The sequence below is a fragment of the Sphaerodactylus townsendi genome, linkage group LG06 (assembly GCF_021028975.2).
Source record: "Sphaerodactylus townsendi isolate TG3544 linkage group LG06, MPM_Stown_v2.3, whole genome shotgun sequence".
NCBI classification, from domain to species: Eukaryota; Metazoa; Chordata; class Lepidosauria; order Squamata; family Sphaerodactylidae; genus Sphaerodactylus; species Sphaerodactylus townsendi.
In genome coordinates, this window is record NC_059430.1 from 29,979,454 (window position 1) to 29,997,528 (window position 18,075).

General features: G+C 45.9%; 1 protein-coding gene across 2 annotated transcripts in view; it reads left to right on the top strand.

Annotated features, from left to right (window-relative positions):
* Window positions 1–18,075, top strand: part of DENND2A (DENN domain containing 2A) — a 91,707-nt gene that overhangs the window by 45,173 nt on the left and 28,459 nt on the right. Inside the window, exons 3-8 of one of the 2 annotated variants that reach the window (XM_048500671.1) lie at window positions 2,063–3,247; window positions 4,509–4,636; window positions 7,091–7,212; window positions 10,856–11,053; window positions 13,533–13,629; window positions 15,801–15,851. In XM_048500671.1, the coding sequence (XP_048356628.1) occupies window positions 2,063–3,247; window positions 4,509–4,636; window positions 7,091–7,212; window positions 10,856–11,053; window positions 13,533–13,629; window positions 15,801–15,851 (1,781 nt within the window). The remainder of the gene's footprint in view (window positions 1–2,062; window positions 3,248–4,508; window positions 4,637–7,090; window positions 7,213–10,855; window positions 11,054–13,532; window positions 13,630–15,800; window positions 15,852–18,075) is intronic. The other variant, XM_048500672.1, reaches the window with a different exon arrangement.

Genomic DNA, 18,075 nt, shown 5'->3' on the forward strand with positions numbered 1-18,075 from the left:
AATGCCTATTGTTGGGGGGAAAGTGACACCTCAAAAATTGACACACTTTTATTCTAGCATAATATTCTGCAGGCAACATCCCATTTTATGCATCGGAATTTCCTTGTAAATCCTCATGCATTTGATGAATTGGATACTGCTCCCCAGAGACATATCTAGGAAAAACGTGGCCCGGGGCAAAATCTGAGTTTTCCTCCCCCCATCCCCCCTGTATGGGTGGCCCTTGTCTCCCACCACGACCAAACAATGTTTTTTTACACCAGGTCTTAAAATCAGTGTATGGCCCCGGGGGGGGGGGGAGGAGGAGGGGCGTGGGGGCAATTTCCTGCCCCCCACGTGACTTAATGGCCACAGCCCGGGGACATTTGACCCCATATGTTCCCCTGGGCAGTACGCCCATGCTGGTCCATGTAAAGTTATTACACTTGAATGGAAATTTGTTAGCCTTTAAGAAGTCTCCAAGGAGGTGGGTACAGTAATTGATGGCAGCTTGATGTCCCTTCCTGGAAAAAATGGGGAACCATGTTGTCCCTCTCTAGGGAAGGTCAGAAACTATGATAAAACTGTAGTTTTCAGTGATTGAGGTCAATGTCACTTTCTGGGTCTTCCCAGAAGTAGTGTCATACCGTCAGAGGCGTAGCTGGGCCAAACTGCACCCGGTGCGCAGTCTATATTTTCCGCCCCGCCCCCCCACGGCACCCCCTTCCCACACTTACCTTAGTTCCTTTCCTTTTCCTAGAACTTTTTCAGGCAGAAAAAAAGGCCTATTCACAGTTCAGGCTTAAAAATGGCCTGATGGGAACTATACTTCCTAGGATACCTTGTGAGCCCCAAGGTCTCCAGGAAACTGTAGTTCCTCTGGCCATTTTTAGCCTGTACTGTGAACAGGCCTTTTTTCAGCCTGAAAAAGTTCTAGGAAAAGGAAAGGAACTAAGGTAAGTGTGGGAAGGGATAGTGGGGGGGGCACTGCAAGGGGGTGCCACAGGGGGACAAGGGGGAGGGGCCTGGGGTGATTTTCTGTCCCCAGGCATGCACCCGGTGCATGGCGCACCCCCTGTCACCTTGTAGCTCTGCCACTTCATACCATCGACCCCACAATAAAGTTTTAAAAATTATTTTTCTCCCACCACTGCTCCTAGTTTGGAATAGAATAGAATAGAATAGAATCTTTATTGGCCAAGTGTGATTGGACACACAAGGAATTTGTCTCCGGTGCATATGCTCTCAGTGTACATAAAAGAAAAATACATTTGTCAAGAATCATAAGGTACAGCACTTAATGATTGTCATATAGAAACAATGATTGTCCCTTCAGAAACTGGCAACTCTACTGCAGGCTCAGTTCTATTTTGCATCCCTTAAATCAGGGGTAGGGAACCTGAGGCTCGAGAGCCGCATGCGGCTCTTCTGCCCTTGCACTGTGGCTCCACGAGCTGAGCCGCTGCCCCATCCTTGCCCGCCCTGCAGGCAGCAGGGTGGGCGTACCAACTGCCCACGGTTGGCTGGGCCGCACCGCAGGCTTCCCCTCTCGCCCGCCCCATTGGAGTGGGGCGGGCGCTTTCCCGGCGGCCAGCAAGGCTGAGCCACCGGCTTCATCCTTGCCCTCCCTGCAGGCAGCAGGGTGGGTGCATCTATGCGCTTCTCAGAATGAGCGGAGTAAAAGGTTAAAAAAATCCCTATATATATAGTGTTATCTTTATTTTAAATGTCAAAAATTATTTGCGGCTCCAAGTGTTTTCTTTTCCCGTGGAAAACGGGTCCAAATGGCTCTTTGGGTGTTAAAGGTTCCCTACCCCTGCCTTAAATAAATGAGTTGTAGCTGGAAACTGATTCTATTTTGAAGACAAACGCCTAATCCTCTTCCCAGAAAAAAAGTTAAGATGAAGAGATGGTGGTGGAAGTGACAGAAAACTTATTGTAAAATTCTGTAATAATTCCTTTTTGGCTTCAATGTCTCCTTTAATTACTGGGCATAATTTTATAATATACCTATGACCAAAATGACATAGAGAATAACATTGTGTAGTTCTTCTAATTTTTGTCTTTGGCCTTCTTTGCATAGGATCAAGTTTGTAAGTTTAAATATTACAAAGACGGCATTTCACTGCGAGCCTTCAAGAGAAAAGTGCTCAGAGAACCAAGTCGTCATTACACCACAATTGACTCACAAAGCGGAGCCATCTTTTATTGTCAAGAGCACCCTGAAAGCGTTGGAGAACTTGATGCTGGATCCGAGGCTAGATTGTTTTCAGCAGAACATGCTCAGTTCCAAGATGATCATTGGTAATCCATCTGTGGATCTCAACCTACGGGAAAACAGCAGGATTATCAGGAAACAAATAGGAGGTGCTCAGAATTTGCGAGCTGTGGGGAAAGCTGATTTGAATCATAAGCCTGTGAGTATCAAAGACAAGATTTCAGAATGGGAAGGAAAAAAGGAGAGTCCCTCTCCTGTATCTACCTGGAAGGAAGAAGAACCAGGAGTGAAAGAAGAGATAAGTACACTTCTGGGTGTGGTGGAAAAGATAACCAAGGACAGTATGGTAACCAGACAAGTGGACTCAAAGAGGGCTATGAAGTGGCAGGTGGCAAGCAAAGAGAACAAGAAAAGGGCAGGAACTCCCCAAAGTGCTGTGCAGCCTATGGAGAAACAAATAGACATGAAATTAAGGGCAGGGGAGCCAAATTCCAATGCTGGGAAAGGCAATGAGTTGAAAGATATCCAGAAGGAGAATTTGTCTGTACTGAGTCAGGTCAAGAAGCTGGAACGGGCCTTGCAAGGAGGGTGTGCAGAGCTACAACCCCAGTTACCAGGTACTTATTACTCTCCACATTGCCTGCAAGAGAAAGGCAGTGAGGGGCAGAGCCCCTGCGAGGGCCAGGAAACTCCTGGCAGACTGGAACTAGGGAAGCGTCTCATCAGCTTGGACTCTGAAGCCAGCGAGCCAATCTTTGGGACTCTGGAAGAGGTGAAAATGCCTCGTGTGAAATGCAAACCGGGCAGTGAGGAAAACGTGTATACAGAGCCCGGATTGCCAGAGAAGAAACCTTTTATCAACCCTCTCCCCAAGCCCCAGCGGACTTTCAAGCACGAGGGTGAAGAGGGATGGGTCCCTCTGGTTCGGAATAAGAGAAATTTGCCGCCTCTGCCTTCTATTCCTCCCCCTCCTCTCCCTTCTTCTCCTCCCCCTTCAGCTGTCAGCAGAAGACTGAGGAATGGAAAACATAAGACCAACGCTGACCACAGGTATTGCTAGTTTTGCCACTGCATGGTTATGGAGTTTCCCACTATCCTTATAGAGGAATCATTGCCAAATTGGTCTGTTGGTGGATATGCCTCATCATACTACTAGTATTTTGGTTTGGTGTTCAAGTGTAGCCAGAGAATTTGGATTTGGTTCCAACTCAGACTATGCACTTACAGAATGACTTGGTTGTACCAGTTCATATCTGGCTTCTTTATACCACAGTGCATACAAAGAAATGTTAACAAAACAGCAGTAACTTTACAATGGTGCATTGTTAAACTATGTGAAATGGCAAATGGAAGGTTGGCTTGGTACAATGACACAGCATTTGCTTTGCACGCAGAAGGCCATAAGTTCAGGCCTTGTTATCTGCACTTAAAAAGACCTCAGGCAGCAAATGCTGAGAAGGCCTTTCTCTTGAGAACTGCAACCAATCAAAGTAGATGATACTAAGCTGGCTAGACCAATTATCTGATTTTGTATAAGGCAACTTCATGTAATTATGTAATTTGAACCTTGGCTTGAGTTGCCTTTGACTACTAAAGAGGGAGGGAGGAAGACTCCTGATAGTGATTGTTAAAAACCACGAACCTTTCATATTGTGGAATTGCTAGCTTGGTTTTGGAGAATTTGGAATGGGTTTGTCTTTGTGAAATAAAAGGTAGGGTTAGGCACACAGATTATTTTCTGAACTGAGAAGTATTTATTTCAGGAAGAGAGACAAAGTTGTTGCTTTATGAAGGGGATCTAAATTCTGAATCTTAACCATATAAAGCTGCTTTTATGTAGCCTGAGCACGGGTCTGTCTAATCCAGTTTTGTCTGGTCTGACCAGTGGCAGCTTTTCAAGGTCTGCAGCAGAGGTATTTCCCCCTCCCCAGCCTAATTTCTGAGATGCTTTAGCAGGAGAGGCCAAGGACCAAAGATGGGATGTCAACATGCGGAATACGTTTACTGTGAGACATCCCAAGCACCTCCCTGTGCAAGATTAGCTAGTACTTTCTGTACATAATGAGAGTTAAAAATATATGAACTGTGTCAGGTTGGCCAAAGATCACTTTATATTCTTGGTGGAGTTGGCGGGGTGGGGAGATCATGTGTGGTTGATATTGAATGGAATAAACATGTGAACGAACATGTGAAGCATTTGATGATCGATGTGCAGGCCGTTCACTTTTATGTGGACCCCTTAAAAGTTGCATGTTGTCCTCCTTCAAGTTATTCTTCCCCCTTCCCTCTGCTCCTCCCCCAAATGCCACAGGAAGTCTTATGAGTTTGAAGACCTGTTGCAGTCGTCCTCTGAGAACGGACGGGTGGATTGGTACGCTCAAACTAAGCTGGCTCTAACCCGCACTTTATCTGAGGAAAACGTCTATGAAGATATACTAGGTAGGAATTTGGGAGATGGTGTCAGATGGTTGCTGACTGTGAGCTAAGTGCTCTGATCTGCAAAACTGGTCAAGAGGCTATTTGATCTCCTTGACTGATAGGTTTGTTTTAATCCCGTTCGGGAGCAGCCAGAGATTGGTGTATAGTTTGTTGGAAATAGCTCTTAGTAACTGATTGTGGGTTTCTCACCCCATTCTTCCCTTTGGCATTCATAACTTCTTTGTCAGCGGCTAGAACAGAGAATATATGGCAGGATCAGAAGACTGGCAGGCTCCTTCAACCAATTATTTAAAATGCAGGTGAATCATTGAAGATCAAAACACAACAGCATGTACATGTGCTGTAATTTTAATACAAGGCAAACATTAACAGTTTACTCAACCACACCCTTAGAAGCTGATCCAGAAATGGTTAGCCAGATATTGATCTACCAACTCTGAGGGAGAACGTTTTTGTTTGCAATTAAAATGTTTATACTCTGCCTTCTCTGCTTAGACTCAAGGTGGATTAACGATGCACCAATAAGTTGCATGGACACAGAGACAACATTAGAGTCCATTGTGTGTGTGTTAAGTGCTGTCAAGTTGCATATGACTCATGGTGGTCCTATGGATCAATATCCTTCAAGATAACCTAGAGACCCATTGTGCAGCAACAAGCCTGTAGTAAGCATTCTGTGTATAATAGGCCTCTTCGAACACTTCATTTCAAAGGAATCTACTTTTTTCCTGTCAGCTTCCTTTGTTCTCCAACTTTCACACTTATACATCATGACAGATGAAAGCTGCCCTGAGCCTGAAAGGGAAGGGCGACGTAGAAATAGAATTAAATATATGCTATGGCTGTACAGCCTTCATGGTTTTATGTTATGTACATTAGCACAATTAAGAAAAACACTGCCAAAACAAAATCTCCTTCCCAAACCTCTCTGAAGTAAAATTGTTTTATGTGCCTTTCTAAATGCAGGGAAGTGAAGGCTCCCATTCTATACTACTCTAGAGGACTGGGCCTACCACAGTGATAGCTGTGACCTAACTGTTATCATATGCACAATCCAAAGAGAGGGCACCATAAAGAGAAGGCCCTATGTGAAGAGCATAACTGGTGCATGGGAGTATATTGGAAGGTGTAGTTGGATAAATATGAGGGCCCTAGGCCATGAAGGACTTTAAACTTGGGCCCAGAAGTGAATAGGTAACCAGTGCAGCTGATTCAGCACTGGAGTTACGTGTTGTGACCCAAGGCAGGATCCTTGATGCTGCAATTTGTAGCTGGTGAAGAAGGAGAAGGAGAGGAGGAGGAGGAGGAAGAGGAGGAGGAGGAGTTTGGATTTATATCCCCCCTTTCTCTTCTGTAGGAGACTCAAAGGGGCTTACAATCTCCTTGCCCTTCCCCCCTCACAACAAACACCCTGTGAGGTGGGTGGGGCTGAGAGAGCTCTGAAAAGCTGTGACTAACTCAAGGTCACCCAGCTGGCATGTGTGGGAGTACACAGGTTAATCTGAATTCCCCAGATAAGCCTCCACAGCTCAGGCGGCAGAGCTGGGAATCAAACCCGGTTCCTCCAGATTAGATACACGAGCTCTTAACCTCCTATGCCATTGCTGCTCCTGAAGCACCTGAGACATCTTCAGAGGGAGTTCCACATAGAGCAGCTGTTTCCGTAGTCCAAATGGTTAATAGGTTTTAAGTGAATGGGAAACATTTGCCTTGAATTGAAACTATAGGCCGCAAGTCAGCTTTGTATTTGGTGTTTTTAAACCAGTGCGGTGTAGTGGTTAAGAGCAGTGGATTCTAATCTGGGGAACCAGGTTTGATTCCCCACTGCTCCACATGAGTGGCGGACTCTTATCTGGTGGACTGGATGAAGCCTGCTGGGTGATCTTGGGCTACACACAGTTCTCCCTGAACTCTCTCAGCCCCATCTACCTCACAAGGTGTCAGTGGTGGGGAGAGGAAGGGAAAGGAGTTTGTAAGCCACCTTGTGATATGCTAAGATACTCCTACTTCATGCTTTCCAAACCTGGAAGTCAGTGTGACCCAATTTTTAGCAGAGTCTTCAGTCTACATCTTTAACTTTGCCCCCCTTCTATTTCTCTCCATTTTGCTGCTTTACCCACCCCCCCATATGCAACCCAGCCACGACTTTGCAGTGGCCACCGTGATCAAGTAGGGTGTCACGCACCCCCACCCCTTTTTAAAGGTGACTCTGCTTCTGTGCCGAGCACAGAATTGAACAAGGGAAGATTTTCCTGGCTTAGAGATTAAGGAAAGCTATAGGGCTGTCTGCTTGCATCATTCCGCACTACTGCAAAACTTGCAACTACCAGGAGGGACTGGGAGAAGATGCGTCCTTGTCTGATCTAGAAAGGCAATTCCTAAATGCTACACTTATCAAAAGAGTTATGATTTTGTGCATTGTTTATCAAGGGTCTTTTTGGCTTCCCTTTCCAGATCCGCCAGCAAAGGAGAACCCCTATGAAGATATTGAGACAAATAGTCGATGCCTGGGGAAGAAATGTGTCCTGAACTTTCCAGCATCTCCTTCATCGTCTGTTCCTGGCACACCCACAAAGGTATCCTGATTTAACCAGAGTGACTTGAACATCCGTTGCCCCAAAGTTATATGTTTGGGTTGGCATCTTTGAGATGTCGGTGGTGAGAAAAATGATGTTGGACAGGGAAAGAAATTGCTGATTCACCCTCTGATGTGGTTTCCCGTTCTGGATTAATTCCACAATGGAGTTAATTTCCTTTGCTGAACTTGATGACTTCAAGGGAAACTATCTGAGCCTGCAGAATCCTGATGAGTTCTCAGATGAGCCAGGAATGATGTGTTTTCATCCTCTTTCTACTAGCAGCTGTGAGATAAATCACTTAAGAACACAAACAAGGCCTTAGAACAGTTTACAGTGGTAAGGAGCAGTGCCATAGATCTCTTGTTTTGGTTGCTTTGGCTATGAACTACTTAGTATTAACCCAGTAGCCATTTGGGAATCTTTGGGCTTGTGAAGACTTTTTTTTTCCACTGGAACCAGGTCTATAGGCTGCCTCCTTTTCATTTGTCCCCTATGCATTTTGCATTGAGTTAAACTCGTGAATTTGTTTCCGAAACACTCTTCTAACTTTCCCCTTGCTTTCATTGTAGCTTTACCTTCTGAAGTTTTTTTAAAGAATTTATTTATTTGCCATTTACTCTGCCTCTCCAGTGATGCAAGTTCCTGGACATGTATACACTTATGACTCCCCCTGAATTTTGCATCCTATGTTCTGGAACCTTTCCCCGCCAGGGTGTCTCAAATCAGTTACTCATTTCTCCCTTCTGCGCTTCTCCCACACCCTTTCCCCCCGAATCTGCGGTGGAGTGACAATTACTGTCTGCAGAAGATTCAGCTTTGGATTCCCTGCATTTCTGCCAACTTCCAGGAGTAGATTGACATCATGGGGCTTTAAAAAAATTGTATGAAGTTAAACTAACACAACTGTGCAGCCCTACATTCATGTGTGGCCAACATTTTTTAAAAAGTCAGCAAATATTTTTGGTGCTTCCCTGCCCCCTGATGATAAGCCAGTAACACCTCAAAACAGAACAAAATAAGACACACTCCAGGAATTGGGGCGTGCAGATTTGTGAAGCTGTGATTGTGCGTTTGACACAAAACATAGGCAAGGGACTGTTGTAGGTGCAAAGAAGAATGGCAGCCCAACTCTCACCATTTGGGCCTGGGGAGAAACTGCAAAAGAAACTGCCAATTGCGGCGCTTGAAAGCATCTACCCGGAGTAACCGCGAGAGCTGAAAACCACTAGCGGCAAGTGAGGGGGAGGAGCCCACAACAGACAACCACTAACAATTGTGAGCAACAAATAGGGAATGCTGGGAGGTGGGTCAGGGAGCCAGCAGCACCACAGGTGCAGAGTGGGCAGAGGAAGGGAAGCATGCAGGGAGGAAAAGTGGGGAAAGAGGAATAAAACAACCCTGAAGGAGGCAGGGCGCACCTGTGCAGGTTTGAATTCCTGGAGATTTAAATGAAAAGGTTGTGGTTTGCCCAAATCAGGAAGATTTGTGCTTTCACCCATCGAAAGCACAGTGGTGTGGGGACCATTGTGTAAATGAAAATCGCCCCCTGATAATGTCGTGAATATGTTGCGTGATTGAAAATTTGCCCCAGTGAGAAGACAGGTTTGCTGCGTGGAGAAGCCCAGTGTGTAAATGATCCCTGTTTGAAATTCACAGCTACATTCATTAAAGTTGTTGAAATCATTGGTGAAGGGGTTTCAATGGAACGATGAAGTGAATAATCAAAGAGAGAACAGACACTTGAGTACAGATTTTCTGGTAAGGAAGATGCAATTGCCCTGAAGCTACTCAGTTCACCAAAAGTTCTACAGCTGTCCTTTTTCCAATACTTGAAGGGGATATAAGTGAGGTACTTGTGAATGTATGTTGGAAGACTGGATAAAAAATTTTCTTGCATGCACACTGTTGAGTTGCTGTAATTTAAGGAGAGCTGGCAGGAACTGGTTTGTAGCTAATGTGTTCCCTGGACACTTCGTAGGGGCTGAGGAGGAAGGATGCCAGGCCTCTGCGCTTCCTGTGGAGATGCCAGCTGTTTGTTGTAGGTGGTAGCTGGCAGCCAGAGTCTGCCGCTCGCTGAAGCAGGGAGTGGAGATGGCTCCCCTCTCTACCAACTGCATGTTCCTGATCCCAACTGAACTACTGGGGAATCTTGCCTTGTATTTCTTCCCTTGGCAGCCCCCTCCTGTGAGCGCATAGAAGGGAGGTGGTGTGGCCTGCCGTGGGAACTGGACCTCACACGTAGTTGAGCACCATGGCTGGGCAGAGCCCGAGCCACTAAGGAAACAAGTGCAGGTTGCTAGGTGTGCACCCTGCATTGCATCAATAATGCAGCATTGTTGTATTATTTTCTTAGGCATTACATTGTGCAGAACACTGGACACAGAGCAAAAGTCTCATGTTCTCCCTGGTCGAAAGGCTTATATAGATTGTGCATGCTGAGAGGTAGGATCCCTGGGCTATTGAGGACTGGGAGCACAGCAGGCAGGACGAAACCAGGAGGAATTAGCAGCCCCGTTTCTGTTGTGAGCGTGTGGAAACAGGCATTACTGTAATGGTAGGGTGAAGCCTTGCTTATTTATGGAGGACCAAGATCCAAGGGCAGGAGGGAAAAAGTGATGCTGCGTAGGTTGGAACGGCTGTGTGGTTCAGTGGCCTCAATATAGCCCCTTCCAATCAGCACTTACATTGCAGAGAGGTTCAGAGAGCTGAAAAAATATTCAGTTTGTCATTTGCATTTTTAATTTTTTTTTTTAAAAAAAAAGTCAGTTAGCTGTACCTCTTATCCTTCTGTGTCATTATGCATTGCCAGTTTGACGGTTGGCAAGAAACAGGCCTTCCGTGCCACAGAAGGACAATGCTGGCCTGCCACTCGGGTTGAAGATTTTGAGCTTGAAGGGTGAATTTCTACAGCAGTTTCTAGAATACAGCGTGCCTTCCCATACTTATTTCCCTTATGCTCAGACCTCCCCTTTCAGCCTCAGAAGGTCAACTCAGCAGGCTACATGGCTGAGCCAGGATATGAACTTAGATCACCCACGTCTAAACCCCAAGGACTAACCTCAGCACCACAGAAGGCCATGAAGAATCACCAGGCCGCTGTGTTGCTGCTGAACAGAGCCAATCACTAAATTATAGGGTTGGGACATATGGACAACTCCAACATTGCATAAACTTGTGTGTGTGCATGTGTGTGTGTGTGAAGCAGCTAGTAGCTACTGTTGGGCTGTAGTCTACTGGGCTGGATACTTCTTGGATGTGATCTGGTACAGAAGCTGCGGTGTCCTCCAGTCCAATGGTTTGTGGTTGCTTAGTTGGTTAGTTTTGTTGCTTTGGTTTGTTTGTATAACATACCCCAACCGGGATTGGGCGAGTGGGGTTATTTTTGCAATGGAGGGGGGCTTTCTTGGCAAACCACGGAGAGTTCTGTTCTCCTGCCAAAAGTCAGTCGGGGGTCTCTCCCATTGTCGTGCCAGAAAATTAGACTTCAGCTGCTGCTTCACTTGGCCAGCAATAATCTGCCAAAAAAACTTGTCAACTGGTGTTCTGTGCTTTTGCGCTGCATTGCCTGAGGTTATGCGGTTTCCCCCCAGAGTACAGGGTTACACACTGATGCTTCCCTCATCCTCTCCTGTCTTTCCAGCTGCTCTCGAAACCCATCTTCTTTCGCCAGAACTCAGAACGGCGTAGCTTCAAGTTGTTGGATGTCCGGAAACTGAATCGTGACGGAACAGGCTCACCTTCTAAAATCAGTCCCCCTTCCACTCCTAGCAGTCCTGACGATACCTTCTTCTCCTTGGGTGATCCTCAAAACGGCAAGAGAAGGCGGAAGATTACTAAGGTAGCTCTCATTTAGAGGTGGGGTGGGGGACGCACAATATTATGAAAGAGAGAATATAGTCAGTTGTAAAAGTCATTTGTCACCTCTTTGTAGCCCTATCACTGAGAAGCTGGCATATCCAAGACGTGTGGCAAGCTGTTTGCCTGCCTGATGTTGCACAAGGCAAAGAAGGCAGGTCCACTGTAAAACGTGCCAGCCGCTTCAGCATCCAGTGAATCCCAACGTTTGTGGGATTTTTTTAAAGTGTGTTTTTAATCATCGGGATTGCAGAGCAACACCTGCGAGTATGTGTGTACGTAGGGCAGTGGTGGTGAACCTGTGGCACCGGTGCCAGAGGTGGCACTCAAAGCCCTCTCTATGGGCACACGCAAACAAAGTGCCCCCCCCCCCCCACATCTAGGCTGGCCTGGGCCGCTGGGCTTGATTATTAGCATTAAACCTAAGACCTAGTTTTAGGAAAGCAGTGTAGGTAACCCTGTTAAGCACTGTTAAACCCCACTGATTTTCATGCGAAGAACGAAAGCGCGATCCTTTACCTGGGAGTAAGCTCAATTGCTGGCAATGCGGCTTGCTTCTGAGTAAACCCTCCTAGGGTTGTGATTCACCCGTTGGAAGAGTTGCACGGTTGCTTCAAAGCAGAGCCACCGACTACCACGTAGCTTACTCCCAAGTAACGCACGCCTCGGAGCCAACTGTTTTTTGTCTAAACTGAAACCTCAGTATTCAGGTTCAATTGCCGTGTTGGCACCTTGCGCTAAACAAGTGGGTTTTGGGTAGCAATTTGGGCCCTCGGTCTTGAAAAGGTTTGCCATCACTGACGTAGGGTAATCTGAAATGCCTTCGAAGCAAATGCAACTCTTCCCTGCCTGTGCACGTTGGCTCCAGTCACATGAGGAATTGTTAGTGTGACCCAGACTGTCTGTCGTTGTCACTGTGGCTTTCCCCACTGTTCTGTAGCAGCTGGGAAAAGCGAAGGAAGGATAGCTTGTGACTCTGCCGGCTATCACTGCTTGCAGTCTAGGGTACATGAAGCTTTTGCCACGTGGTGGTGATTTCTTACATGTAAGGGGGTCTCATTCTGTGAATTGGCCTATATGATGTGGGCTTCCCTTAGCTAAGAAGAGAGATTTACAGCGTCAGTTTTAGATATCCCTTATTTCTGTTCTCTTTTTATTGGTTTTTTTTTTAAGTTAGGGAATATTTTATAGGTTCTCCAGTCTTTCAGAGTTCCGGCCATTCTCCCTCAGAGTTGTGTCAGAAGTTATGCCTTTATTTAGTCCAGGAGGATTCACTCCCACAGCTCTTGGAGAGGCCCATTTCATGCACAAGGATGCAATTCAAGGAGGCTTACAACATACTTGTTCCTCCAGCAGCAGCAGATTCAGGATAGGAACTAACTATAAACCCCACTAGGCAACAGTCTTGCCTGCATTCCTGAAGCATGGAGCGGGCAGAGGTTTAGTTGGGCCATACTGCATCCGGTGCACACACTGTGTTCCCCCGCCTCCACGGTGCCCTGCCCCTCATGCCTCCACACCCCCACACTTACCTTATTGAAACAGTGCAAGCTGAAGAAACGCACACCCCCACCCCCTGGTAGCTCTGCCACTGGGAGCAGGTGCCACTTTGGGGAACAGGGGTGAGAAGAGCCACTTGTGGCTTCTAAGCCACTAAGTGAGTATGACTTATTCAGAAGCTTTGCATATAAAGTCCTCAAAATGGCTAACCATAAAAACATTAAAACTGTTCAATAAATAAGAAGTAGGAAGTGACAGGATTAAAAAAAAATGACAGAATAAGAAGTGAAACCGGACAAAGTGTACTTTAAATAATGGTGCACTTTAAATAATACTTTATTTAAATAATACATACATTTATTTATTTAAATAATTTATTTAAATTTATTTATTTAAATAATACATTCTTCTCTAGTGCCGCTGTTATGGACTGAAGGGGAGAGTTCCCCTTCAGTCTATAACAGTGGCACTAGAGAAGAATGTTTAAGGACTCTGGAGTTTGGGTGCCACCACTGAGAAGGCTCACCCCCTTCACATCTGAGGATAGGTACATGGAAATAAAGGGTCCCTGACAATTAGAACTGACTGGCTTGTATGTATGTCAAAATGCCGGTAATGTATGAAATAGTCTTTGGCCTGTAGGATTAAAAAATAAATCAGAACAAAAATAACTCCAAACCAATAGTAATGTATGAAATATTTCAAATATTTACCAATTCAATGCTTGCAAATTTTTATTGATTTGCATTGCAGGGTTGTTTTTTTAAGTTGAGCTACAGCAGAATTGAGGGAAGTCATTGCATTTATTTGTATGTTTACAGAGAAGGAGGGAAGCTGAGCATTAAATGGGAGGAAAAGAGGGAGGAGAAATGTATGAATTAAGACAAACTAATTTTTTTGTTTTCCTGACATGGGGAGAAGAGAAAACACTAACCCACCTTACCCCGACTTTTTACGTTAAGCAGCTGGTTTTAAAAATCAATGCCATTTATGAAGCGCGAAGAGGGAAGAAACGAGTCAAGAGGCTGTCGCAGTCTACTGAGAACAGCTCAGGAAGAGGTAAAGATGCTTTGCTGTATTCATGCTGGATGCAGAGATTCCCTTGGAGCTTAAACTGCACTTGGTGGTTTTTATCATCTGGATAGTGTACTCTATGTAACTCTAATTCCCACCCTTCCTCAGAGCTGTCTAGTGTTGAAAGAGAGTTTCTAAGGGCAGAATTACACATGGAAGTCTTGTGTCAAGTTTACCCCTTCTGCTGTTATAACATGAAAGTTGAAGGCAAGTTGTACTGAGATGGTCATAGATCTCTTGGCATCTTTCACACACACGCACACACGCACACACACACTTCACTCATTATCATCATTTTCTGAGACTGACAGGAATGCGGAGGGAGATGGGCTGATTTCCAACCAGCAAAACTGCAACAGAACCCTCTTCCTGGCTTCACTTGTGTCTGAATTCTAGCTACTTAAAGATACTGGGAGAACTGCAGTGTCCAGCTTGACTTGCTTAACTCTTATCCTCTGTCCTGATTCCATTATTAGATCTGTGAAAAAACACTTTAAGCACTCTGAAGAAAGCTGCAGGCTGAAGCTAGAACAATTGGTCATCTATCTGCATGCAACAGATCCATGGCATAGCAGCAGAGGTGTTGAGGGGCATCCTTGCTGCTCCATATTTAGGAATTATGAGCTGCATCCAGCCATTCTTTCTTTCTTCCTGTGGTCACGGAGCATCAGGAAGGGGAAATATACAACTAGATGTAGCTTTTTTTCTCCAGGATTCACATCCATTAAAATGTCCTGTCTGCTTTTTAAAAATTCTATCCTTAATTTCTGACTCCCCTTAAATGATAGCTGTTACAGCAGGCAACATACTTGGGCTGTAGTCACAGAAACAAAAGCAAGTGGTTCCAGGTATTCCTGTCGGCCTTGTGCGTTAATTATTTCTGCTGTCTGTAGACATGGATTTTGCACCGCAGAGAGGCTCGGGTCAGTAAAGTTAAGTAAAATTATGGTACAGTTCTCCTCTAGGAGAGAATGGCAGGTTTCTTTCTTCAGGTGAGGCACAAATGAAAGGATTGCAGTGGGTTGTATTGTAACCATTACATGGACAAAACAATTTGGGATTAGATTTGTTTGTATAGAAAACAATCCTTTGCTTGTTTAGGGTATTGACCTTTCTCCCCTTGCAGTTGTCACCATGGTGGTCGCCACCAACACCTTTACCAGTGCCCACCAAGTGGTTTGGTGTAGTGGTTAAGAGCAGGTGGACTCTAATCTGGAGAACCATGTTTGATTCCCCCCTCCTCCACTTGAGCGGTGCACTCTAATCTGGTGAACCGGATTTTTTTCCCCACTCCTACATTCCTTCTGGGTGACCTTGGGTGACCTTGGGCTAGATCAGGGGTAGGGAACCTGCGGCTCTCCAGATGTTCAATTGGCCATGCTGGTAGGGGCTGATGGGAATTGTAGTTTCTGAACATCTGGAGAGCCGCAGGTTCCCTACCCCTGGACTAGATACAGTTCTCTCTGAGCTCCCTCAGCCCCATCTACCTTGTAAGGTGCCTGTTGTGGGGAGAGGAAGGGAAAGGAGTTCATAAGCCTCTTTGAGTCTCCTCATTTCACCCACACAATATCGAAGCTAATTGGAGAAATGAATTTTCAAATACCAAACATAAATTTTTAAAACTCAATAGTGAAGCCGCAAACAGATGCAGTGTGACTTTTCTCTCTTCAGTTGAGTTACATTAACTACTGTGTGGACATAAAGGCTAATGAAGCAGCTTTCGTGACCCATCATGCCCTGTTTTTCTACAAAATTAACCATTCAAGAAAGGAACAGCCCCAGTGTGCCTCGACCATCTGCTATTTGTTGTTGAATGGGGATACCTAAGGATTGGTAAATGCATACAATGCAACACAGATCTTGCTCATTATTTCGTATTCCTTTTTAATGGATCCAATTTGGATATTTGGTCCCATCACCAAGTCCCTTTTTGTGGTGGGGATTCAGGACCTAGATTCAGGAATCATTCATACACTGGGTTCATATGTTCCTGAAGTGTTCCATTTTCATCCACGCCCAACTACAGGGGTGGAAAGTCAGATGTGCCCTACTGCCTACTAATGTTAGAACAGGTCCCAAAGCGTTTTTATTGCTATCCAGGAGATGACTGTGGCCAAAAAATTAATAATCTCATTTGTTTCTCTCTTTCCTTCTAGTCACAGATGAAAACAGCGAATCAGATAGCGACACTGAAGAGAAACTGAAAGGTGAGGGAGAAGCCATATGTAAAGGACACAAAAAGTATGGAATTTGACTCTTACCCAAAGCCTTGAAAGCTATGGGGGCTGAACAAGCGGGTTTTCACTGAATTATTTTCCTTGGCTGCCACCTCCGAGATATCCAGGTCTATTCTGTGACTGCCAAGACATTCCAGTGTTATGGAGAAGAAATAATACATTTGGCTTTCTGACAGATATACAAAAGTCATCTCTGACTAACAAAAACGTGTGTGGAAATAAACTTTTGTTTGGGTGCTGTGTGGTTTCCGGGCTGTATGGCCGTGTTCTAGCAGCATTCGACGTTTCGCCTGCATCTGTGGCTGGCATCTTCAGAGGATCTGATGCCAGCCACAGATGCAGGCGAAACGTCAGGAGAGAATGCTGCTAGAACACGGCCATACAGCCCGGAAACCACACAGCACCCAAGTGATTCCGGCCGTGAAAGCCTTCGACAAACTTTTGTTGTTACTCTTTATGGTGCCACTGGAGTCTTCCCTTCCTTCCACCCAATTCCAGTGTGCTGTTTTGCCTTATCTCCTGGAGTAAAAAAAATGTGGTCCAGACATTGCCTTTGAGTATAGAAATAAGATAGTAGTATAAAGTGGGGAAGCCACATTTGGTTGGAAATTGTAGCCCTGACTGTTCATAAATTTTGAAAACTTCAGCATTTTTAGTGTGGTGTTTTTAAAATTAGGGATGCAGCTAAGCACATCCACCCAGATGGGGCACAAAAACATATTTCTATAAATGCCTTTAATCTGCTAATATCACCCTTTATTTTAGTCCTTTATCATTAAAGATTGCAGTTTGTCAGGGTTGCGATGGTTACTACATAATTACTCTCTGGGTACAATATCTGCTTGGGCCTTTTCCCGCTGCTTCTGCTGAGACCTGGCTCCTGCCTGGAAGTTGGCAGCTCAGGGCTCCTCTAGTAAGGGGAGGGACTCCGGCCATCTGGAGGCGAAAGGGCCTTGGGACTTTCAACTGCGATCCTCCTTCCTATCGCTAGGTAACGAGATAACGAGGCACATCCTATACTCTTCTAAACTATGCAGAAGTTGCTGGGAGTGTCACAAGATGGTACGGTGGGAGGGAGGCTGGGCTGCTATTATATCCGTGGTAATTTTTCCCGTGTTTCTCAGAACTGGCTTTAGCCAGTCAGGTACCTGCTTGCTGGCTCTTAATAAAGACTTCTGTTTCCAATACCAGAGTCTGTTTTAATGATCAAAGTCAGCCGACCTAACATTAAGCCCATTCTGACTTTGCTCCTCTTGCTGAGACATTCTCTAAATGATAGATGACGATGCCTTGGGAGGGGATGGCCAGACTTCAAACTGTGGCTCTGATGAGTGAGGGCTGGGAGCGGCTGCCTCCACCACCGCCGCATCAAAGACCCTGATGACGGCTACCCCTCTACGACCATTCCCCTGGGAGCTGCTAACCCACACACCATCCCACCAAGCATCCTGGCTGGGAGCCATACCCAAAATGGAGTGAGAGGACCTCAGGTGTGGGGAGCTGGTGGAGACTGAACGGCAAGATCCATTGTATGTTGGCTTGGAAAAGGCGGCCTTGCTCTGACAGAGCCATGAGGAGTTATGGAGGGAGATGCAAGCCACTGCTGTTTGGGGGGGGGGGGAGCCACTGCACCGCCAGTGCCTCCAGGTCCTGGGCTAGGTGCCCTGGCTCAGGGGGATCAGGCACCAGAAGGGCCAGTCTCATCGCCCCCGCAACCAGGAAAAATTACCAGATATGATAGCAGCCCAGCCCCCCTCCCACCATTCCATCTTGTGACGTTCCCAGCAACTTCGGCACAGTTTAGATCAGTGGTGGCGAACCTTTGGCACTCCAGATATCATGGACTACAATTCCCATCAGCCCCTGCCAGAATGGCCAATTGGCCATGCTGGCAGGGGCTGGTGGGAATTGTAGCCCATAACATCTGGAGTGCCAAAGGTTCGCCACCACTGGTTTAGATTATAGGATGTGCCTCATTACCTAGCGGCAGGAAGGAGAATTGCAGTTGAAAGTCCCAAGGCCCTTTGGCCAACAGAGGAGCCCTGAGTTGCCAATTTCCAGGCAGGAGCTAGGTCTCAACTTAGCAGAAGCAGCAGGAAAAGATACAAGCAGCGATTGTACCCAGAGAGTAATTATGTACTAACCATCACAACCCTGACACAGTTCCAATGAACTGCAGATGTTCTGTCCTGGT